General features: G+C 45.8%; 1 protein-coding gene across 1 annotated transcript; it reads right to left on the minus strand.

Annotated features, from left to right (window-relative positions):
• Positions 1-10886: 10886 nt before the first annotated feature.
• On the minus strand, positions 10887-12023 carry Lpar5 (lysophosphatidic acid receptor 5). Its single transcript, XM_076855289.1, has one exon. It carries the CDS (start codon positions 12021-12023, stop codon positions 10887-10889), a length of 1137 nt encoding a protein of 378 aa, XP_076711404.1.
• Between the last annotated feature and the right edge of the window lie 12327 nt (positions 12024-24350).

Genomic DNA, 24350 nt, shown 5'->3' on the forward strand with positions numbered 1-24350 from the left:
CACATCGCATAATATTTTATCTCCACTCTAGCATCCTTCCAGTCAGGCATCCCATAATATTCATATTCATACCTCCCCCATCTCCAGAAGCTGTCTGTTCCAACACCCAGAACAGACAGGGTGGGGCAGGCGACCCACACTGCCCTGTCCCTGCCCCCACTTGGACACACCTAATATTCCTTTCTGGGCCAAAGCAGTATCCTGGCCTAAAGTTTCTTGAAGTCCAGGATGCTAGGTTCCATCATTTCATCATTTCCAGACACTCAGGAGCTGAGACCTGGGGTACCACTCAATCCCGCCAAAATCCAGGTATATTCCAGATGCTCTTAAATTTTGAGTAAGACCAACCAAATACCATGTTAACCAGATGAAACATTTGCATAAAGTTTAAATTATCCCAGAGCATCCCATAATAATTACAAACTTCCATCCAAAGACTATTTCTCAACATTCCAATAGTCCTCTCCCCAGTAGTCCCTCACCCTCCCTCAAGTCAGGAACCATTCATCAACACCTCCAGGCTACTCTTGGGATGGCTATCCCATCATGACCCTAACTGAGGATCCTGTTATATGCACATCAGGAGCTCAACCCTGCTCTTCCTCTACTTGCCACTGCTCAAGTTCATTTCAACACATGTTGACAGAGTACCTAGCAAAGCACAGAGCTGGGCACTGTGGAGAATGCAAAGAAGACACTGGTGCCTCCCTTCAGGAAGCATAAACAACCTAGAAAACTATGATGCATGATAGAATGTCTGATGACAAGGGAGAACTACTGAGTGCCATTTCCCAATGTCCTGTCACAGAGAATAAAAGAAATCCTAACTTGTCTCAGGAGAGATCACATCCCAGTAGGGTTCTTAGTAGTCCTTCTAGATGCTGGTAAGTATTCCAAAAGGATTTACAGGAATAAGTGTCAGGTCAAAATAATCTCTGGTTTCCTACATTCTAAGGGATTTTTTTTTTGGCAAGCCATGTTCATCAATCCAGTATTCCTAATACTGAAATATCACCATAAACTTCCTTCTTGACTCAGAAATATGCCACAATTGTTATCCTCATTCTTTTTCTTTTTTTATTTTTAATTCTTTGTTGTTGCTACTCCTTCATTCTTTACCTGCTCTCTTTTTTTTTTTTTTTTTTTGGGGGGGGGTGCTGCTGAGGATTTAGCTCAAGAGCACTCAATCACTGAGCCACATCCCCAGCCTTATTTTATATTTTATTTAGAGACAGGGTCTCACTGAGTTGCTTAGCACCTCACTTTTGCTGAGGTTGGCTTTGAACTCTTGATCTTTCTGCCTCAGCCTCCTGAGTGCTGGGATTACAGTCATGTGCCACCGCACCCGGCTACTACCCTCATTCTTGAATACCAAATTCTGCTCCCCCTCAATATCCCATGTTTTTCAGTTTCCCATTTCATAACCTGAATTCTCATAATACCTCCAACTGCCCTCATCCTCATCCTGTTTTAGGCCTTCTTGTCCATCTTAAAACAACAAAAACTAAAACCTTAGTGGTGTAATGCTCACCATTTTCTCCTGCACATGTACTGGTCAACATTCCAGGAAGACTTCCTCACTCAGTTATACCAAGAGGAGGCCTTCCAACATATACCATCTCCAACCCTAAATGCACCTTTCTTCCAGCCACCCAGGAAATTGGCCCTAGAAAGTTTAAAAAAAATCAATCTTAGAACCCTTTGGCCCGCAGAGGATCTGGCACCATCAGCCTGTCACCTTTCCCTCCCCTCTTCCTAAGCCCCAGAGAATTAGGCCCAATGTTCCCACACCACCACCTTGCTGCCCTGACCCCCCAGTCAGAGACTGTCTCCCTCTGTTCTCATCTACCTTTTTCATGCAGTCTCAAGACCTATGGAAATAGGACAGATTGAAAAGAAACTGAAATGTCCTTGAAGGAAGGCCCCTTCCTGATCAGAAGTAAATAGGAAGGACCACACAATCTCTGCATTGCACTGTTTGTCTCATTTCCCTAGAGAAAGGGACTGGCCAGATGACTCTCCCCTTTCTGGGATCCAAGGGATTAGAGAACTGGCAAGGGAAACTGAGTTCAAGAGAGTGAAGAAAGCTGGGAAACAACAGTCCCTTGCGCCCAAGCAGGGTCCCAGTAATACAAGTCTTCTCACTAGCTTCTGCCTGACTCTATGTAACCACCAGCATTGGAACTAGATTTTTCAGCATCAAAAACCTCAAGCCTGGCCAAAAGCTCCCATTGTCACCTTTGAAGTTCATGTTTCCTTTTTCCAATATTCACTTCATCTCCCTGGACCATCCTTTTGCTGTGTTCATTGTGGTATGCTAGCCATTTCCCCCATTCTGCAGGCTTCCATAGTCTCCCTCATTCAATTCTCTTGATATCAAAATTGGGCCCCATTCACCAGGTGCAGTGATGCACACCTGTAATCATAGCTACTTGGGAGGGAAGGTAGAGGCAGGAGGCTCAGTCTAGGCAACTTAGGGAGACCCTGACTCAAAAATAAAGAAGAGTTATGGATGTAGCTCAGTGGTAGAGTAGAGTACCCCTGGGTTCAACCCCCAGTTCTGCCAAAAATAAAATAAAAAGATGGGGTCCCATTCACTTATCCAAACCTTCCCCTTGCTCATTCTGATGAAATTTGTGGTCCATGTCAGGGAGGTGGCAGCTGTTTTTAAGATCACATAATGTGGGTATACCTCTTTTCCAGGAAGTTTCTCCTTTCTACAGTTGCCAGATACTTGTAAGGCCTTCTTCTTCTATCCCCATTTCTCTAGGGAATTCAGCCTGTCTCTGGGCCTCAAATTCCCTTCTGAAGTATCCCCATTTGCCCCAGATCCTTCCATACACACACACACACACACACACACACATATATATATATATATATGTGTGTATATATATGAATATACATATACACACACCACATTATCACGGTAAATGATGAATATGAACCAGTCAGAGAGTTTATAAGTAATTAGTCACAGCTTTTTGACTGTGGCTCAAAATACTTATACCCTCTGTCCACCACACTCCCTCTGACTCTATCCCTGCAGTTCTACTCACACATTCACTTGCTTCTCCTACTTCCTGCCTCTCCCTGATAACACCACAAGGAAAAAGTTAAGTCCTTGCCTCTCTCCTTGAGCTCTAGAGAGGGTCAAGATGTATGTTTGTGTGTTGCTTTTGTGGTCTTTATGCTTCTGTGCCTCCTGCTCCCTACTCTGGCCCCATGCTACCCTCCCAGATAAATTATAAATAAACCATTAGAGCCACTAGCATGATTGGCCCATGGAGACTAAGGGTGGCATAATCTTCTAATTAAGGCACCCAGGGGGGCAACCTCTCTATCCAGTTACCTTAGAGTTCTGTTTCCATCCCATGGTACTGATGAACTTAGACTAACACTCGGTGGGAGGGGGTTGTCCTGGAGTTTTCAACATGCACTCTATAATGCCTCTTCTTACACCTCTGTTCTCTGTAAACCTGAAAAACTGCTCATCGGGTCCAAGGGGCCACAGTGTTCTGCTCTGTCAGGAAAGACAATTTGGGAAAACAACAGAGGGAAGAAAGGCCATAGTAACAATGCACTGTGATGGCTAGACATGATGCAGACCATTCAGGGCATAAGGAATGACTTTTGTCTCTCAGGAGCCAAGCCAGCATCTGTTCTTTGGGTGTGACTGCATTCCAGGGCTGGACCCCTCTTCTGCGAGCTATGGTCCCAAGGTTCAAACCCAGGAAGAGGAAGATGGAATAGAGTAGCTGAGTACTGTGGTCACCAGAAACACTACTCTTTGGTGTGCCACCCAGCCAGGACCTGGGAGTTCTCACTTCTGACCCTGGACTTGGTATTCCTGTAGCTCACAAACTGGGGGAAGAACTCAGGTGTCCAGGGTTCAGATTTGGCTAGGTGCAGCTCGCCCCAGGGGCCCCTTCAATCAGCTGTCACCAAAGAAACCTCTCCAGCCAGTTACTCCTGCCAGGCCTCAGGTCTGGCTCCAGGGCTCACCCCACCCTCCCTGCTCCTTCCCTCCCTCTTCCTTCCTTTCCTTTACCATCCCCCCTCCCAAGAGCTTTACCTACCTAGGACAGCCCCACCCAGCTGTGCTGGGCACATCCCATAATAATCCTCCTCACTAGCCCCTACCCCCCCCCAAAAAAAGAGAGGCGGCCATCCCATAATAGCCACCCACAAGAGACATTCCGCGGTGACCGCCCCCTCCCTGCAGAGCTGCTGGGAGCAGCCATCCCATAATAGTTGGCCGCCTGTTTTACTGGTTACGGCTGTGGAGGGAGCTGGAGAGGAAATGGAGGGGAGGGGGGAGGGGAAGAGGATGAAGGGCCCCCACTTTGTGTGAGAGAGGGAGAGGGGAAAGAGTGGCATAAGGGGTTAGGAAGCAAAAGATGACGTTGTGCAGGTGGGAGTTGGAAGCCACTGACCATCACGACCCTGCTATGGGTCTCTATTCCATTCCTCAGGGGCTACCTTTTTTCCTCCGCACTCTGGAGGGAGGTGGCTGCTAGTTAGAGAAGATGCCTAGGATGGGTTGAGGTGCCCAAAGTGTGTGTGTAGGGAGATAGATTTCAGGTGTTCCTCTTGGGCTGTTGGAGGTAGGAGGCTGACCTTAAGATGGTGAGACTAAGGGATAAGGGGGGCTGGAGAAGAGCTCCTCAAGCCCTCCCCATTCTGCACCACCATCCCATAATAATCCCCCCAGCCCCACTCCCCCTCCCACACACGACATCCCATAATATCTTCTGGAGAAGCAGTCCCCGCAGTAGGTACAAAGAGCTATCCCATAATAAGCTCCCCCACCCCCACTCACCACCCCCCCAACTTGGCCCCCCCTCAGTCACATGCAGCCGGTGCCATCCCCCGCTGCTCCCCCCTCTGGCCACCGAAGGCCTTGCCAGCCCATAATACTCTTGCCTCTGGTCGCAGGAGGCCTCCAGCCCATAATACTCCCTTCCACCACCACCCCCCCTTCCCGCCCCGCACCCCTTCCTCCCGCCTCCAGTTGGAGCCGGGCCTTACCAGCCCATAATATTCCCCAGTCTCCTAAGGCTGTTCCAGCCCATAATACTCTCCCTGTCTCCTAAGGCCTCTGCATCCCATAATACTGCCAGACGCCTGACCTGTGGGCCAAACCCCAGCCCGTTCCACATATCGAGGCTGTGTCAGCGCCGCCGGTCTCCCTCCCTGTCCCTCCTCCCTCCCTCCGTCGGCGCTTTCCCTCCCAGGCTGTCTCCCGCCCTCCTGCCCTGGGCCCCTCTCCTGGCCCCACCCTGTGCCTGCCTGGCCCACCAGCCTCCTCACTCGCCCTTTCTCCAAATCCTGGGTCTTCGTCCTATCCCCCTCCTCTTCCTTTCACGCGCTTCTCCACCTACTCCTTAGTTTGTGGGATGGACATCAGCCTCATGGGGAGAGAGTGCCCCCAGAGGGCAATGGACCAGTCACTGCCCCTGAAGACTGCCTGCTTGACCCAGCACCATGGAAACGTGCCCAGCCTGCCTCCTCTCCAGTTCCCTTGGCCCTAGCTCTGATTGCTGGCAGGGCTCTGTCTGGTGACGATTCACCTGGAACCCTTGCTGCTTCCAGAAGCAAGGGCATCACAAGCAGCATCTGAGCTCCATACTCTTATTTGAAAGACAGCTCCCATTTATGAAGCTTCTAAAATGCCTTTCAAAGGTCCTTCATCTCATTGACCCTCACCACCACCCAAAAAGCAGATATTATGAGCTCCATTGAACAGCGGCTCAGAGAGGTTAATTGGCCAAAGATATATTGCCAAGAAATGACAAAGCTGAAATCAGTATCCAGGTTTGTTTGATTCCAAGGTTCTGAGAGTCTTTGGTTTTCCCTAAACCTAGTGTGAGAAACTTCACTTTCCAGTTCTTTCAAGTCCTCTGATGAGAATTACCTCCAGCTTCTCTTTGTCTCCAGGGCCTCCTGAAAGAATAGAGAAGGAATGTCTGGTGTGAGATTTACCTTCCCTTCCCCATTTCTTACTTGGGATCCCAGATGGCAAGCAAGATCATAAGAATTCTCCTTAGGATGGTCAAGACCAAGAATGTAGCATCTCTGCCTTCCTGTAGGATCCCTACCTCTGTCCTGGTTCTCCTGACTTTGTTGTATTGCCAGACCATTGATTGATACTCTCCCCCAACTAGAATCACCATGCGAAGGCATCATCCTATAGAGGAGGTTTTGAGAACCAAGAGATGATGGTCTCCTTCTCCGTTGAGTTGATGAACAATTAACAGTGCTGCTGTATGCCAGACCAGGTGGCTTATACCTATAATATCAGCAGCTCCAGAGACTGAGACAGGAGCATCGCAAGTTCAAAGCCAGTCTCAGCAATTTAGTGAGACTAAGCAACTTAGAGAGACACTGTCTCAAAATAAGAATAAAAAGGAACTGGAGATGTTGCTCAGTAGTTAAGTGCCTCTGGGTTCAATTCCCAGTCCCCCCACCAAAAAAAAAAAAAAAAAAAAAGTGCTGCTTTCCTGGGGAGGGAGTCATACCCACCGCATTAAGTCTAAACTGTCCTGACTGTGTGTGTCATGGACAGGCTATTCCTTCCTGGGTCCTCGATATGGTGTGTTTAGGACCTAACACAATTGATACCGTGGGTGAGCCTGGTTCTTAGACCTTACCCAGTTGCATTGTGTCCTGGGGTACTGAGGATTGTGTAAAGGGAAGGGCAGTGTTCACAGGGAACATGGAGGAAGATCAGGGCAAAGATGACACCACAGATTCGAGGTGAGAAAAACAATTGAGAGAGATGACTTTTATCAGGTGAAGAGAGGCAAGGATACCAAGGATGCATGTAATAGAGCCAGGGTTGGAGAGGAAAGGGGAACAGGATGTGCTGCAAGGAGTAGTAGTTTAGGAGCCAAATAGAGAGTCAGCCATTTCCAGATTGTGTAACCTTAAGACTTCAAATTCTCCCCAGTGTTTTGTTGTTTCATCTGTACAGTAGGGATAATCATCATCCTGACAATGGAATGCATTTCAATTCATCGTCCACAAATGGAGTGCAACATTTCAATTCTCTGGTTGTACACGGTATAGAGACGCACCATTCATGCAATCATACAGGTACCTAGGATAATAATGTCCATCTCATTCCACCATCTTTCCTATCCTCATAACCTCTCCCCACCCTTCCCTTTGCCCAATCCAAAGTTCCTCCACTCGTCCTATCCCCGTATTATAGATCAACATCCACCAATCAGATAAAATATTCAGCCTTTAGTTTTCTGGGATTGGCTTACTTCGCTTAGCATAATATAAATTTTTGGAGACAAGGTCTCACGATGTCATTATGTTGCTCAAGCTGGCTCCAAACTCCTGGGTTCAAGTGATCCTCCTCCTGCCTCAGCCTCTGAAGCCACTGGGATTACAGGCATGTGCCAAAGTACCTGGCTGGCCATGAAAATATTTTAAAAACCTGTAACACTCTTGCTTTTTCTCTTCCTCCTCTTTGGATTTTTCTAGACCTTAAATGGGACAGCTACAAAGTATGGGTGTGTGCTCTAGATTTCCCACATCTTGCCTCCATCTTATTACAAAATAATTGGGAATCCTGTGAAAGTGCCAGTGGCTACAAGTTTTTTGGTTTTGTTTTGTTTCCCTTTGGTATCAGGGATTGAACCAGGGGTGCTTAAACACTGAGCCATATCCCTAACCTTTTTTATTTTTTATTTTGAGAAGGATCTTGCTAAGTTGCTGAGGCTGGCCGTGAATTGGAGATTCTTCTACTTCTCAATCTCCTGAGTTGCTGGTATTACAGGCAAGTGCCACCATGCCTAGCTACAAGTTTTCTTAAACTTCCACAGCCTGTTAATGTGTTAGGTTCTGTTCATTCCCTTCTGTCTGCAATAGCTCCTTAATCTATTCTTCTGTGTTCTCATGGTAGAAACCCTTTGGATGGGCCTTTATTTTATTTATTTATTTTTTTTTGGATGGGCCTTTAACAGTCTGCCAGGACTTTAACACCAGACATGTCACACTGCAAACAACCCATTTCCATCTGGAAGTGATAGCCTGGTGAGAATTCTTCCACAAACCATAACCACACTTCTTCCCAACTATTGTAGTAGGTCCCAAATCACTCTTTTCCTTGGATTCTCCTTCACTTCATTTCCCTATAGGCTATCTTACACAATATGTCCATGTGAGCCAAACCTGAGAACCTTCAGGGTTCTAAATAAATTGCCAACACTTTGCCCTGTATTCCTGCATCTTCTATCTTGCATTATAGTTATTGTTCTGTATTCCCCCTCTAAATAGTAAAATACTTCACAACAAGATCTGACTGTTCATCCATTCAACAAATATTTATTGAGCACTTCTCCTGTGCCAGGCCCTATTTTAGATATTAGTGAATATATAAGAGAACCAAAGCCTGCCCCCATGGAGCTTACATTCTATCTAGGAAGGAGACATCCAATAAACATAAAAATTAGGAAAAATAAATAAGCAGATTATGTGTCTTAATTACTTTAGAATTCACTCATGTACCCGCATATAAAAGTACTCAAGTATTTTTAAAATTTTTATTTGTTCATTCATTTAGTTGTGTATTACAAGGAACCAAACTCAGGGCCTTGTGAATGTTAAGTATGCCCTCTTCCCTTTCAAGTTATTATTGTTTTTTTGAGGGAGGGTATCAGGGATAGAGCCCAGGGGCACTTAACCACAGAGCCACATCCCACCCTTTTAAAAAATATTTTATTTAGAGATAGGGTCTCACTAAGTTGCTTAGGGCCTCACTAAGTTGCTGAGGCTGGCTTTGAACTTGTGATCCTCCTGCCTCAGCCTCATAGCCGTTGGAATTACAGGTGTGCACCACTGCACCTCGCCCCTTCATGTTATTTTTTTTTTTTTAATTGTGTTCAGTTCAATTTGTGTTAAAGTTCTCAGAGTTGGACTAAGAGATTTGGTGAGGCTTGTGCCTTCAGATCAGGACAGGCACAAACAGGTCTGGAATTCTGAAGGTGAAGCGAGATGGGGCGGATGCTAACAAACAAGCCTTAAGAGCAACTGGGTAAGGAGCTGGTCCTGGGCTCTAACCTCTACCCAGATGAAGGCTGGGACTTCAAGGCTATCTTGAGAAATCTGGATCAGTTACCTGGTTTGGCCACCAGAGGTCATTTTACCCCTGTAAATCACCAACTGGAGAGCTCACATAAAGACACACAAAAGACTGACTCTGAACTCGAAACACAGATACAGGAAAACCCTAACACTGTCTCACACACACTCCCCCCCCACACACACACACATAGAGAGAGAAAAATACAGTACTGAGACATAGGGATGGAAATGCATACTGGACACACATAGCAACAACTCTTACTGCCAAGGTCTAAAGATGTCAAGGTGCTAACTCTGCAGCCCTCCCAGCCCCCTACTTGGATCAAGACGGAAGGAAACCATTTAGCTTGCTAAGAACAGATGGGCTATTCCTGTCCTCTCATCTCACTCTTACTTCCCTGTATACTCTTCTCTCCTGGCTATGGCACAGTTCCTTTCTAACCACTAGAGACGTCCCACCCTCTCCTCCAGAGTGTGTGTGTGTCTGATTCCACCCCTGACCCCCCCCCCCAAGGCTGCTGCCCTGATAAGCCCAAGGTGGTATTCCATTTGGTGTACAAACTCCTGCCTGCCTCCAGGAAGCCCCAAGCCTTAAGCACTATTATTAGCAATTAATTTGTTGAGCACCACACTCCTTACAGTCATAAAAACAAAACAAAACAAACAAAAAACTATTATATAATGCCCTGGGAAGATGGTAATGTGAACTCTAATACCTTAGTACAAGTATGGTTCTCAAAGTGTGATCCAGGGACCAGTTCTTTGAGGAAGTCCATGAAGTCAAAATTATCTTCATAATACTACTAAGATATTATTTATGTTTTTCACTCTCTTCACCAGTATACAACGTAGTTTTCCAGAGGCTTCAAGAAATGTGATGATATTACCACTCTCACGACTAATGGATTGTGTGCTTGTGTATTTCTGCTTTAAAAACTTTTAGCTTTAATTCCCATTACAGTAAATATTAAAACAACAAAGAATAAGCAAAAGCTCTTGGGGTCCTCAATTTCTATGAGTGTAAAGGGATCTGAGACCAAGAAGTCTGAGAACCAGTGCTTTAATACAAAGACTGTTCTCCTTTCTTTTGACAAAGCAGGAAGACAGAGATGATATTAAGGACCTAGAAAGGAGGAGGCCCTAAAAACGATGGCAGGAGAAGCGATGACCTAGACAAGGGACAAAAACTAGGATTTTGGGGAGGGGGGCAGTGTGTATCACAATTCACAGTTTTGTCCTGCCCCTACCACCCCATGTTGAGTGTCCTAGCTGAAACCATTAGAAATCAATAATAAGGAACCCAGTTCTCTCCATATCAAATAAACACTTGTACACTTCCTGCTAAGTAGCGGGAGGCCAGGTGGAAGTGAGAATGGTGGTGTCCATGGCCCTGAGATCAGCACAGAACTCAACAGATGGCACCAACTTCTCAGCAGCTTGATCTACCAAGGTTTGGGGCTCTTCAGCTCTTGGCCCTGTGGTCCTGTGGCAAAATCCAGGGTATCCACTTTCCTTTCCATCTATCAGCTCTTAGCTGTGGTCAGGTTCATTGCATCACTTCCCACCGATTGGAGAAAGAGTCCTTTGCCTACTACCACCAACTTAAAGAAGCCATGGCTAGTAACAATCTTTCTTTCCTGTGATCTTGTTTCCACACTTTGTTCTCATCTGCATTCAAGAACTGGAGTTCCACTCTGAAATCCAAGCGCTCAGTGCACCTCCCTCATGGACATGGATCCAGAAGCCTATGAAAGAGGTACCAGACTGCACTATTGCGCGATATGCGTTCAGAGGGTGGAATCCTGGGGACACTCGGTGAAGGGCATTCTGGGTTTAGGTGGCTGGAGTAGCTCCTGACTGGTGGCATCCACTCCAGTGGTGTGGATGGCCTCTGAGGATCTTTCTGCACTCGCTCCCCTATCCCCATTGGTGGCCAAGGTCCGGGCCTGGAGCGGAGTACCCAGGCCACGCAGGGTGTTACGAAAACCCTCGGCGCTGAAGTAGTACACCAGCGGGTCCAGCACGCAGTTGGCGCCGGCCAGCAGCACCATTACCATCAACACCCCGCGCACTTGATCGCGGGCCTCCTGGCTGGCCACCACCAGGTTGCCCCGCAGCAGCCCATAGACAGCCAGAGTGGAGTTGTAGGGCACGAAGCACAACAGGAAGATGACGAGGTTGGCCAGCAGAAGGCGCACGGTTTTCCGCCTCCGTTGGCTCTGCGTGGCGTCCGGCCGCGCTAGAGTCCAAAAGACCCGCCCAGATGAATAGAGGACGGCTGCCAGGGGCAATAGAAAGCCCAGGGCCTCGGCCAGCAGCACAAGGGGCAGCAGGCGGCCCTTCCATAGCTCATCGCTGAAGCTTTCGAAGCACAGACGCACCTCGATGCCCCGGTAGCTGCAAGGCGAGGGCCTGTGCACGCGGGCGGCGGGCACAGCAAACACCAAGATGAGTGCCCACACACCCAGACAGAGCCGCCTCGCCACGCGGGACCGCCGCATATGACGTAGACGCAGGGGGTGCACGATGGCGGCATAGCGGTCCAAGTTGATGAGCATCAAGAAGATGCAGCTGCCATACATGTTCATCTGGAAGATAGCGCCCGACGTCTGGCACAGGAGGTCGGGGAAGGGCCAGTAGTGCAGTGCGTAATAGGAGATGCGCACGGGCAGTGAGAGGGTGAAAAGCAAGTCGCTGGCTGCCAGATTGCACATGTACACACTCACCACCGAGTGTACGCGCAGAACGCGCAAGAAGATCCAGAGGGCCAGCGCATTAAGGGGGAGCCCGGCCGCCAGCACCAAACTGTAGACCACCATGTGCAGGCGATGGGTGGCCCTATAGTCAGGGCACGGAGGAATAGAGCTGTTGGTAGAAGAGGCGTTGGCAGAGCAGTTGGCCAACAGGGAGGAGTTGGTCAACATCGTGAAAAAGTGGGAGGGGGAGCTAGGCTGGATACATCATGAGACACATCAAGATCCAGGCATCCCTTTTACCTCCAGGGTGGCAGCCTGGAGGTTGTACAGGGACCTGGAGGCTGTGCAGAGGCCGTCCAAAAGCAAGGAGAAACAGGTCATGGAAATATGTGCTATGGCTGCAGGGTCCGATGGCTGTAAAGGATTGGAAGCTTTTAGTCACAGCCTCATCAGCAATGGAGACCTGGAATGGAGAGGCAATTCAAAAGTCAAAGTTATGCAGGGACAGGGCAGCAGACACAAATGTTAAACCATTTAAACTGGCTGGCCTCATGACTTTTCTCAGCCTCATCTTGCACCTTTTTGCACCCAGTCCAAAATAGCATCTATACCAGTACTGTACTGTACAGTATTAAATGCCCTCCTTCTGGAGTCAGGGACTCCAGACTGTCTGGTTTGTTTTGTTGTTCTTTGTGTGTGCTGGGGATTCAACCCAGGTAGGCAAGTGCTCTACTTTGAGCTACATCCCTAGCCCCAGACTGTTTAGGTTTAAATCCTGGCTTTGCCACCTTGTGACCTCAGAAAAGTTATCCTCTCTAAACTTCATCTTATTTAACCTTGAATGGGGGTGGCACAGCATGTTAAAAGTGATCTTTACTAGACAGGTGTGGAGGCACAGGCCTATAATCCCAGAGACTCCAGAGGCCAAGGCAGGACCATCAAAAGTTCAAGACCAGCCTTAGAAATTTAGCAAGGACCTAAACAACTTAGCGAGACCCTGTCTCAAAATAAAAATAAAAAGGCCTGGGGATTTAGCCCAGTGGCAAATCAAACCTGGTTTCAATTCCCAGTATTTAAAAAAAAAAAAAAAAAAAAAAAAGCTCATGAAGGCTTTAATTCATGAAGTTGTTTAGAGATTAAAATAATAAATAAAATCATGTACATAAAATACTTAGGTTGCTGTTGTCTTAAAAGAACTCTCCCTACCTCAAATGCTTACTAAGTCTTTAAAAGATTCCAGGCATGTTCAGGGTAGTGAGCAGTGAGCAAAACATAGGCCTTCCCCCCCTCTACTTTACATTCCACTGGAAGGAAGCAGATAACAAAGAAGTCCACTTAAATAGGTCCATCGTGTGGGAGAAATAGTATGAAGCACTTCTCCAGGCCAGGTGCTAGGCTGGCTCCCCATTATCTAAAGAATAAAGTTCAGACTCCCAAGTCCTGTACAAAATCCCAGCCTCACTCATCACATCCACCCTTCTGATATTTGATGTCAGAGCAATATGGGTTCATCCTGATTGACTTCCCTAATGCTGTTTCTTCATCTGTAAAATGGAAATAAGAATATATTGGTACCTTATAGGCCAATTTCCCAGCTGCTTTGGGCAGAGGCATGTTAAGAGTACCTTGGGCTTTTTCTGGGTGTTCCCCCTTGAGGGTCTACCAAAAGAGCTTCCAAGAGGAAGTTAGCTCTGTGATAGGGAACACAGTGGTTTGATAGTGAAGACACATAAGGGACCCAGAGAGGGTGGAGGTAAGGAGTAGTACGGTTTCAGCTGCCATTAAAGAGCAGGCTGTAGCAACTTCAGTCCTCAGGCAAAGTTGGCTAATCAAGGATGAAGCCAAGAGGTAGACAAGTCAAAGAATAGGATGTAGTCTGAGTGTGCCAACTTCCTCAACTCCCTAAGGCCAATTAGGTTTTTTGTTGTTGTTGTTTTTTGTTTTGTTTTTGAGACAGAATCTCACTATGCTGTCCAGACTGGCCTCAAGTTGCTGGGCTCTAGTGATCCTCTTGCCTCAACCTCCTGAATAACTGGAACTACAGGGTACGGGAGGGAATATGCCAGTAGGCCCAGCTCTAAGTACTGGGCAGTGGAACCCAGGGCATCCTGCCTAATAAGCAAGCACTCTATCTTCACCTCTGAGCTGAGAGATAGGGTCTCACTAAGTTGTCTTGAACTTGTGATCTTGGCTCAGGTTCCAGAGTAGCTAGGATTATAGGTATACATCATGGCACCTAGCTCCTCAGACCTTTTTTAAACTTTTTGTTTTGAGACAGGATCTTGGTAAATTATCCAGATTGGCCTTAAATTTACAATCCTGCTTCCGTTTCCCAAGTAGCTGGGATTATAGCATGCACCACCACACCCAGCTTCTAACATCATTGTTAAGTGTACTATTCCATGTCATGAAGTACATTTAAAATGATACATAATCCTCACCAATAATGATACCAGAAATAGAATTTTTTTTTTTTCATCATCTCAAACAACAACTCTATAGCCATTAAGCAATACTGTCGGGGCTGGGGATGTGGCTCAAGCGGTAGCGCGCTCACATGGCATGTGTTCGGCCAGGGTTCAATCCTCAGCACCACATACAAACAAAGATGTTGTGTCCGCCGAAAACTAAAAAATAAATATCAAAAAATTCTCTCTCTCTCTCTCTCTCTCTCTCTCTCTCTCCCCTCTCTCACTCTCTCAAAAAAAAAAAAAATTCTCTCTCTCTCTCTCTTTAAAAAAAAAAAAAAAGCAATACTGTGGGCCACATCTTAGGGAGAGAAGTTGTCTCAGACCTTGAGCAAGTATCCCAAGACATGTATGAAGCTGGTTCCATCCAAAAGAAGCAATTTAATTTTGCCTATTGCACTGAGGACGTGGCTCAGTGTGTATGTGGCTTAGCATGCTGAAGGTCCCCCTACAGTCCCTAGCACTACAAAATAGATAAACTCTTGCAGAAAATTAAATTGTAAACCTGAAAATACCAGATTATTTATTTATTCTCCCACCAATCATTCACCACTAGTAGCTTGAGACTAGCGAGAGATGTTGTGGAACAGTTTAAGGAAATAAACATTTCTCCTATAAAGTGCCAATTTGACAATGAGAATACAGTTAGCCCTCCATAACCACAGGTTTCACATCCATGGATTCAACCAATTGCAAGTAATCCCAGCTACTCAGGAGACTGAGGCAGGAGGATCACAAATTTGAAGCCAGACTCAGCAACTTAGCAAGACCCTGTCTTAAATTTAAAAAAATAAATAAATAAAAGGAATGGGGAGTTCAGTGGTAAAGTATCCCTGAGTTCAAATCCCAAGCACCACAAAAAAATAAATTTAAAAAATTATACTAGGGGCTGGGGTTGTGGCTCAGTGGTAGAGTGCTCCTCTAGCATTCATGAGGCACTGGGTTCGATCCTCAGCACCACATAAAGTAAAATAAAGATATTGTGTCCACTAAAAGACTAAATAGTAAATATTTTTAAAAAATTATAATATATACAACCTTTTTCTTGTTGTTATCCCCCAAACAATATAGTGTAACTTGTTTACATAGCTTTTATATTGTATTAGGTATTATAAGTAATCTAGAGATGATTTAAAGTATATAAGATAATATGTCTAGATTATTTGAAAATATTATACCATTTTACTTAAGGGCCTTGTGCATCCATAGGTTTGGGTATCCAAGGGGGATTCCTGAAACCAATCTCTCAGGGATGCCAAGGGATGACTATAATACCAAATGGGACTTAAAATGCTGAAAAGCAAATAAAATCAGACTTGTTTCTGGGTAGACATCCCCACTTTCACCCATGTTCCTTTGTTTTCAGACCTCTGTCTTTGTATTGTTTCCTCTCATTCTCCAACTGGCAAATTGAGTCATTTCTCAGGACCCTGTGATCTGCCTCCCCCACAGGGCAGATGTTGTCCCTTCAGCCTTGTGCTTTCCAGGGTGGAGGGATGCACAGGTCTATCAGCTATTCCCATGTGTATAGTAATTAATTAATCTTTTTTTTTTTTTGAGAGAGAGAGAGAGAGAGAGAGAATTTTAATATTTATTTTTTAGTTTTCGGCAGACACAACATCATTGTTTGTATGTGGTGCTGGGGATCGAACCCAGGCCACACGAATGAGCGCGCTACCACTTGAGCCACATCCCCAGCCCTGTAATTAATTATTCTTAATCAGCATCTCCCATTAGACTGTGGGCTCCTTGAGGGAGGGACTGTGGACTATGGCTTATTCATCTTTGTATCCCCAGCACCTACCTCAATAAATGTAAACTGAAAAATAATAGTAACCATATTCCAGGGTATGTTTCATACTTAATTTCTAACCCTTCCAACCATCCTTCGAAGTAGGTGTTTGTCCTCATTTTTTTTTAAAGAGAGAGAGAGGGAGAGAGAGAATTTTTTTTAATATTTATTTTTTAGTTTTTCGGCGGGCACAACATTTTTGTTTGTATGTGGTGCTGAGAATCGAACCCGGGCCGCACACATGCCAGGCGAGCGTGCTACCGCTTGAGCCACATCCCCAGCCCTGTCCTCATTTTTATAGGAAAGGAAACAGAAGCCCAAGAGCTGATCACCAAGGAATGAGTTGAGGATAAAACCCAGGACTGCCCAGTTCCAAAGTCCAAGATATACTGTGTTGCTTCCAACCAGAATGGATGATTCAATAAGTGGATAGATGCTGGATAGAGCACCTAGTCTTCTATAGTTAACTATATGAAATCTGTGCTCAAACTATATGAAATCTGTGCTCAGGGGTAACTTATTTTACTTCATCATTTGTCCAATTGATATACATTTTAATAACCAAATTCCTACTGGCATTGTGGTTCAGTGTGGAGTGCTTTAGCCTGTGCAAGGACCTGGGTTCAATCCCCTGTACTGAAAAAACAAAACACCACTTCCTTCTTATTTCCGATTTCAAACACTGGTAACAAACTCATCTTTCTTTACACAAACACACATATGTGCCTCCTTATAATTTCCCATAAGTACTTAAATACTTGAGCTGGGCACAGTGGTACATGCCTATAGTTCCAACTACTCAGGTGGCTAAGGAGGATTGCTTAAGCTCAGGAGTTCCAAGCTAGCCTGGGCAACATTGTAGCTCCCCTTCTCAGAAAATTAAAAAAAAAAAAAAAAAGTACTTAAACAGTTAAGCTGGGCACAGTGGCTCATGCCTGTAACCTCAGCAGCTGGGAGGATGAGGCAGAAGAATCCCAAGTCCAAAGCCAGCCTCAGCAACTTAGTGAGTCCCTAAGCAACTTAGCAAGACCCTATCTCTAAATAAAATATGAAAAAGGGATGTGGATGTGGCTCAGTGAATTTAGTCCCTGTTAGCAAAAAAAGAAAAACAAAAAAAACCAAAAAACAAAAGCAAAAAAAAAAAGAGAGAGAGAGAGAGAGAGAGAGAGAGAGAACTCAAACACTTAATTTGCTGCTTTGACCCCCTCAGTTGTTTTATGCACTTTGGTTCACGTTGATGGTAAGGCCCTGGGGTGGGGACCACACCCTGCAGATGTACACTTCAATCCCTGCACTTCGAAGACCTGAGTGACACTTATTGGCTGCCTGGCAGGAAATCTACTCCCCACTCAACATGTTAGCTCACTCATAATCCTGTTATAACATCTCTTGTGTCAAAATCCAATCACCAGCTGGGCATGGTGGCACACACCTGTAATATCAGCTACTTGGGTGGCTGAGGCAGGAGGATCACAAGTTCAAGGTCAACCTTAGCAACTTAGTGATACCCTGTCTCAATGAAAAATAAAAAGGACTGGTGGTGTAGTTCAATTAAGAGCACCCCTGTGGGGCTGGGGATGTGGCTCAAGCGGTAGCGCGCTCGCCTGGCATGCGTGCGGCCCGGGTTCGATCCTCAGCACCACATACAAACAAAGATGTTGTGTCCGCCGAAAACTAAAAAAAAAAAATAAAAAAAAAAAAAATAAAAAAAAAGAGCACCCCTGTTTCAATCCATTGCACTAGAGAAAAAAAAAAAAAAAAAAAAAAAAAAAAACCAGGTACCTAACCACTTCTTTTCACATTCCTATCTGGTTCCACATGTATAACCAACTTAGTATGAAACCATGTCTTTTAAAAGGACTGTTTGGAAACATCTCATATTAAGATTTCAATAATAGTTTATTCTATAATTCAATAAATCAATAAAGTTACACTTTATTGATTGATTGATTGATGCTGGGGATTGAACCAGGGCCTCTGAGTTATAGGCAAGGGCTCTACCACTGAACTACATCCACAGCCCATGCTTTTTTATTTATTTATTTTTGTAGATGGACACAATACCTTTATTTTGTTTATTTAGTTTTATTTAGTTTTATGTGGTGCTAAGGATCAAACCCAGTGCCTTACACATGCCAGGCCAATACTCTACCACTGAGCCACAACCCCAGCCCCCATGCTTTATCATTCTTAACCATTACTTGAGAACCATATAGTAGCTCCTTATAATTAGGAAACACACATTAGAAACTGGACAAATGAATTATTTTCCAAGAATCCCCAGTTGTTCTGTTTAAAAAGTTGCAAAGTTACATAGACCAAAGTGGATTCCTTGAGCTACTACTCAAAGGAAAGGTTAGGAATCCTATAGTAAAGGAAATCATGATGATTCTATTACCCTATTCCAAAGAAGAGAAGTCCCTAGTTTCTTTGTCAAAAAGCCACCACTTGCTGGGCATAATGGTGCATTCCTATAATCCCAGCAACTCAAGGAGGATGAGGCAGGAAGATCACAAGTTCCAGTCTATGTAACTTAGTGAGATTCTGTCTCAGGTCTGGGTAAGTAGCTCAGTGGCAGGGTGCTTGCCGAGCATGCAGGAGGCCCTGGTTTCCATCCCCAGTACCGGGGAGCAGTGGAGCTGGGGAAGCTACCTCTTTCTATCATTTAGAAAGGTCAAACTGAGCATTGAAAGCTGCCAGGCCCCTGCTTTGGCGCAACCCTATTCCCCTGCTTCCCTGAGCCCTGAGGCTCCTATCTGTGTAGCTGTATGGGCACAGTGCCAGGCCAGATGGCAAAGATGGAAAAAACTGCCAAAGAGGAGGCAAACAGGAAATGGAAGATGGGATGTAGGCATGGGGGAGGGGCAGCACAGACCCTCTCCCCTAATCCTGCCTTGAGGAAGAAGTCAGGTTGTTGGGGAAATGTAAGAATCAAAGAAACAGCAGCTGCCTCAGAGAGAAGGAACTCTGGGGTTTCATTTCACCAGGAAGGAGGAGGGACGTGGAGGCCTACATAAGTCCAGTAACATGGACACAAACTGATGTGGAAATATAGGCACACCATTACATACATGTCTGTTCACAGACATGGAGATGCTTTACATTCATACAGTAAGAGAGGTACTTTATGCTGGGATTGTAGCTTAGTGGTAGAGCACTTGCCTAGCATGTGTGAGGCACTGGGTTTGATTCTCAGGACCACATATAAATAAATGAATAAAATAAAGGTCCATCAATGTCTAAAATTTTTTTAATAAAGAAAAAAGAGATGTGCATACAGATCCCCAGTAACATACAAATCAATGTTTACACACACCGGGTAATATACAAGCATGTACACAGATGATGGGCCACAGCCTGAAGAGGAGACATAGCCGCTGCCTTAGGGATTATATCCTATTACACAGACAAGACTATACAATCAGGCACTTTCACAAGCATGTTTCCATGCAGACACCAACAAACAAATCTCAACTGCAAGGCAGCAAGGTACAAAGAATCCACCATATACACGGAGGCTATGGGAACTGTTCTTCTCACCACTATCCCACCCCACCATTACCACTCACACACCAGAGCATGTGCCGCCACTTGCTGCTCACGGCATCCTTTCTTCAGCTTCCTTTCTGCACCTTCAGGGTCCAGGTTTATTACCTCCTCAGGGCCTCTGGGATCTGTCCCATTGCCCTCTGAGCTGGGCTGGGTGCTGCTCTTGGCTGAGATAAGCCAGAAGGGCAGGGCTATTTTCTGCCACAGGCAGGAAGTAAGAATGAGGGAGTAAGAGTGAGCAGGAGGCTAGATCATGATCATTCCCTCACTGTTCTCCACACCCCTGCCCTCAGTAGCCATGTTATTTGGCAACTGGCCAATAATGCAGAGCTAAAGACAAAGGACTAGGTGATTTAGGACGATGATAGGGACAGGAAGGGGAACAGAAATACCTCTTCAATGTCCAACTTCTGTGTGGCACCATCTCTGTGCTGTTCCCCCGGGCCCTCCCGCGCATGCACCAAATGCCTTGTTCTCGCTTTGCCTTCTGTTTTTATTCATATCCTTCTGCCTTCTCCCCGAGGTCAAAAGTTTGAAAAGGACTCTCCTTGTCCCTTAAGATCAGCTCTGGGATAGCCCCAACCTCTTTAAACACCCAACCGGTATTTCATACAGACACAGGAAATACCCCTTTGGTAAAAGTTCTAACCTGCTAGTTAAATTAGCTAGACACACTTCCTTGCTTCTGTGTTCAGGCAGTGTTGGGGGCGGGTGCACACTTTCCTCTCAGACAGGGTTAATTATAAACATCCCTTCGCATTGATATATTCAGTCTCTGCAAACAGATCCAGCTGATCTGAGCCTTCAGAAGCTTCACCCAGTCTTACATCTTTGTGAAAACCTTGGTCCTGTGACTTTTTGGGGAGTACAAACAAATCCTGTTTTTCAGTTTATCTTGGGTCTCAGGTGTAGGAATGAGATGGGAAGGCCTGGGATATGGAGATAGTCTGAGCTCCAAGATGAGTGAGGAGGCTCCTTTCTGCCTCAGAGATCACAATCTTGCCTAAAAGTGGGATCTCTTGGGCTCAGGCTGGAGTGGTGTTGTCTTATCACTGTCTTCCCTCCTCCCCATTTCCTCAGCCAAACTTCCTACTCCAGTCTCTTCTACCACACCCCACCCCACAATAGCCTTTCTCCTTCAGCCTTTCTAACATCACCCTTAGCCATGTCTTCTCCCTTCCTGGGTGCCAGCCTTGGCAACTTAGAGAGAACTTAAGCAACCTAGAGACACTCATCTCTCCCAACATTCTCCTGGGAAAAGGCAGAAAGCAAAGGCAGCCCAAAGTTCAATTAGTTTCCCAGATATGTGGATGACACCACACCACCTGCACATCTCCCTCCAACCTGCTTTCAAATAAAATAAATAAATAAATCCCAGCCAAAAAGTCACTGCAACAGGTTCAGCCCCTGATGACCTGTGCCCCATGTGCATCTTATTCTTACTTTAGGCCTGGCAGGTCCTCTTCTAGACAATCTCCTGAAGGTTTTCAGCCTCCCTCACCTTGCTCTTGCTATTAGTGTGTACCATTGACTTCAGCCCCCCTTTCCTGCCACCAGTGCTGGGGACCCAGCCCAGGGCCTCACATATGCTAAGTAAGTGCTCACCACACCCACAGCCCCTTCAACTCTCACCCTTTTAGCTATCTTTTTTTTTTTTTTTTTTACTTTTTCCCCTTCATTTTCTTTTTTTAAAACCAGAATATCACATTTATTTCAGAAGTAACAGCAATGTTAAAATTGACAAGTTAAATTTTTTTTTTACATAATACTTTTATTTGTTCATTTTTTTTTAATGTGGTGCTGAGGATTGAAACCAATGCCTCACATGTGCTAGGCAAGTGCTCTGCCACTGAGCCACAACCCTAGCCCTAAGTTCAATTCTTAACTATACCAACTTTTTTCTCTTTTTTAATACTCCTGGGCATTAAATGTCTCTGGGATAAAGACTGAGGTTAGCAGAGTGGGGAGAGCTGATGACATCAGGCAGCACAGATGGAGCTGGGATCTTCTGTCTCTGGGTGGCTGGGGAGATGAGCAAGCATGCTCTCTCTCTCTCTCTCTCTCTCTCTCTCTCTCTCTCTCACACACACACACACACACACACACACATACATAAATACAGAATTAAGTTTTCACTTCCCCTCAATCACTACCTCCATCTCCCGGGGAAAAGAGTTTTGCAGCCGGGTGCAGGGGCACACACCTGTGATTCCAGCGGCTTGGGAGGCTGAGTCAAGAGGATCACGAGTTCAAAGCCAGCAACTTAGAGACACCCTGTTTCAAAAATTTTAAAAATGGCTGGGGAGGGCTGAGGTTGTGGCTCGGTGGTAGAGCGCTTGCCTAGCACACGTGAGGCACTGGTTTAATCCTCAGCACCACATAAAAAATAAATAAAATAAAACAAAATAAAAGTATTGTGTCCATCTACAACTAAAAACAATATTAAAAAAAAAAAAGACTGAGGATGTGGCTCAGTGGTAAAGCACTTCTGGATTTAATACCTGGTACGAAAAAAAAAAAAGTTTTGGAAATAACAAATAACAATCTGATATGATCCCCTTCTTGTTATAGAGACTTCCATAAACATAGGTTACAGATAGGCAACAGCCCTCATTGGTCCCAGAAACACACAGTCCCTCCACCTGGGCTTAATATCTGAAATTTCCTTCCTTTCATGCCACATTCTGTCAGCACCTTGGGGACATTAGAGACCATCTAGCCCAATCCCTTTATATAGATGAGCCCAGGGGCTGGGGATGTGGCTCAAGCGGTAGCGCCTGGCCTGGCATGCGTGGGTGTGGCCCAGGTTCAATCCTCAGTACCACATACAAACAAAGATGTTGTGTCTGCCGAAAACTAAAAAATAAATATTAAAAAATTCTCTCTCAAAAAAAATAAATAAATAAAAGAAGGTTTTCTTGAAAAAAAAAAAAAAAGATGAGCCCTTTGGGTGGAGGCCATTCTTCCTTGAGAGTACATTAAAATATGCCTTTGGGGGATGAGGCTAGGACTTAGTGGTAGAAAGCTTGCCTAGCATCCTTGGAACCTTAGGTTGCATACCCAGCACCGCAAAAAAATAAATAAAATAAAAAATATATGTAAAATACACCTTGGTTACCTGAGAAGGATAGCAATAAAAACACATCTGCACCGGTGAACGCATTAGCTGAGTTTAATCAGATTAGCTCATTGTCATATATTAGAAGGCCTGGAAAATATTGGAAGCATTCCCAGAGGCCCCCTCCCTTTGGAAACTCAAGTTAAGCATGAGAGGGGGACCTCCAGGGTGAAGGGGAGGACCCTTGGGATGCCCTGGAGTGGAAGCTTGGGATCCCTTGGGATCACCTTCAGAGGGGCACTCCTGGGTGTGTCAGACATGTTGGCTGCTTCATCCGGCAGCTCTGAGAAGATCTGTTGGCTAAGGCAGCCCCTTTGGGTTTTTTACTGTATTCAAAAAGGTTTTCCAGGACCCAAGTCCCACCCTCATCTACATCCCCACCTATGTCTCCCATTTCCACAAGAGGGGTCCTGTTCCTTGTTCCCCCTGGGCAGTTCAACCCCACCTGTCACACCCCCATACCTGTGCTCCCTTTGTTGCTCTGTGGCTGTCCCAGGCTGGCTTCCGCTGCCTGTTCTGTGGCTGGGTTGGGCTGGTAGGACCTGCTCCTGGGCGGGTGGTGACACACCCACCCCAGCAGTTCTCAGCACATCCCTCCCAGCTCTTTGCACTCACCCAACCCCACAGAGCCAAGGAGAAAGAGAAGAGGAAGCATTGACCTCAGAGGCCTTCATGGACTAGAGAAGAAACCCCCGACTCCAGCAGCTAATGACACTTAATCCAGCCCTAATTTACCACCTACCTCCCCCACCCATCCCTCACACACTCAAACAGCTTCCGGGAACTCTTACTGGCACACCCACCACTGATGCCTGATGACTAACCCACTGCTGCTCACTGTTCTCACTCATACCCTCCCCTGTGTGTCTCTTCCTCTCTTGGGTCAGCCAGGTGGTTTACCCCATGCAATTCTGCTTATACCTTCCCCTGCCCAGGGTTCTCTCTGCATACCAGTGTTCTGCAAGGCCCTCTGTCTCTTCCTCTCTCCCTTCCAGTACACACCCAGCTCCTCCAGCAATGCCAGGCTGGATGCTTCTTCCTCTTTACTCAGGTCTATTTCCCCAGGCTTGGAGTTTCAGAAGGGCAGAAAGCTCAGATGACATACCCTCGCCTCTGTATCCTGCAGCTGAGCACAGCCCCTCAGAAAACATAAGCGTAAGTTTTCAAATGGCAAGTAGTACTCATTTGTGGTCAAATGAGTTTGGAAAACATTAGGTTAAAATTTCTTTATTATGAAGCTTTGTAGGACCTTTAACATTCTGTTGAATGATAGGCCATATAGGGCGGGGTGAAGGGTACACGAAGGTTCATAATACTGTTTTTTTGTTTTGTTTTTCTTGGAACTGGGAACTGAACCCAGCAGTGCTCTCCACTGATCCACATCCCCAGCTCTTTTCTCTCCCTCCCTCCCTCCCTCCCTCCCTTCCTTTCTTTCTGACAGCTTCTTGTTAAGTTGCCCAGGCTGGCCTCCTGCCTCAGCCTCCCCAGTAGGAATTACAGGTGTGTGCCATCATACCCAGCACATTATACTATTTTTGTGCATTTTTGAAATTTTCCATAATAAGTTTTTTAGAAATGCTGTTAATGGGCTGGGGATGAGCTCAGTGGTAGAACACTTGCGGAGCATG

Source organism: Callospermophilus lateralis, chromosome 4 (genome assembly GCF_048772815.1).
Source record: "Callospermophilus lateralis isolate mCalLat2 chromosome 4, mCalLat2.hap1, whole genome shotgun sequence".
Taxonomy (NCBI): domain Eukaryota; kingdom Metazoa; phylum Chordata; class Mammalia; order Rodentia; family Sciuridae; genus Callospermophilus; species Callospermophilus lateralis.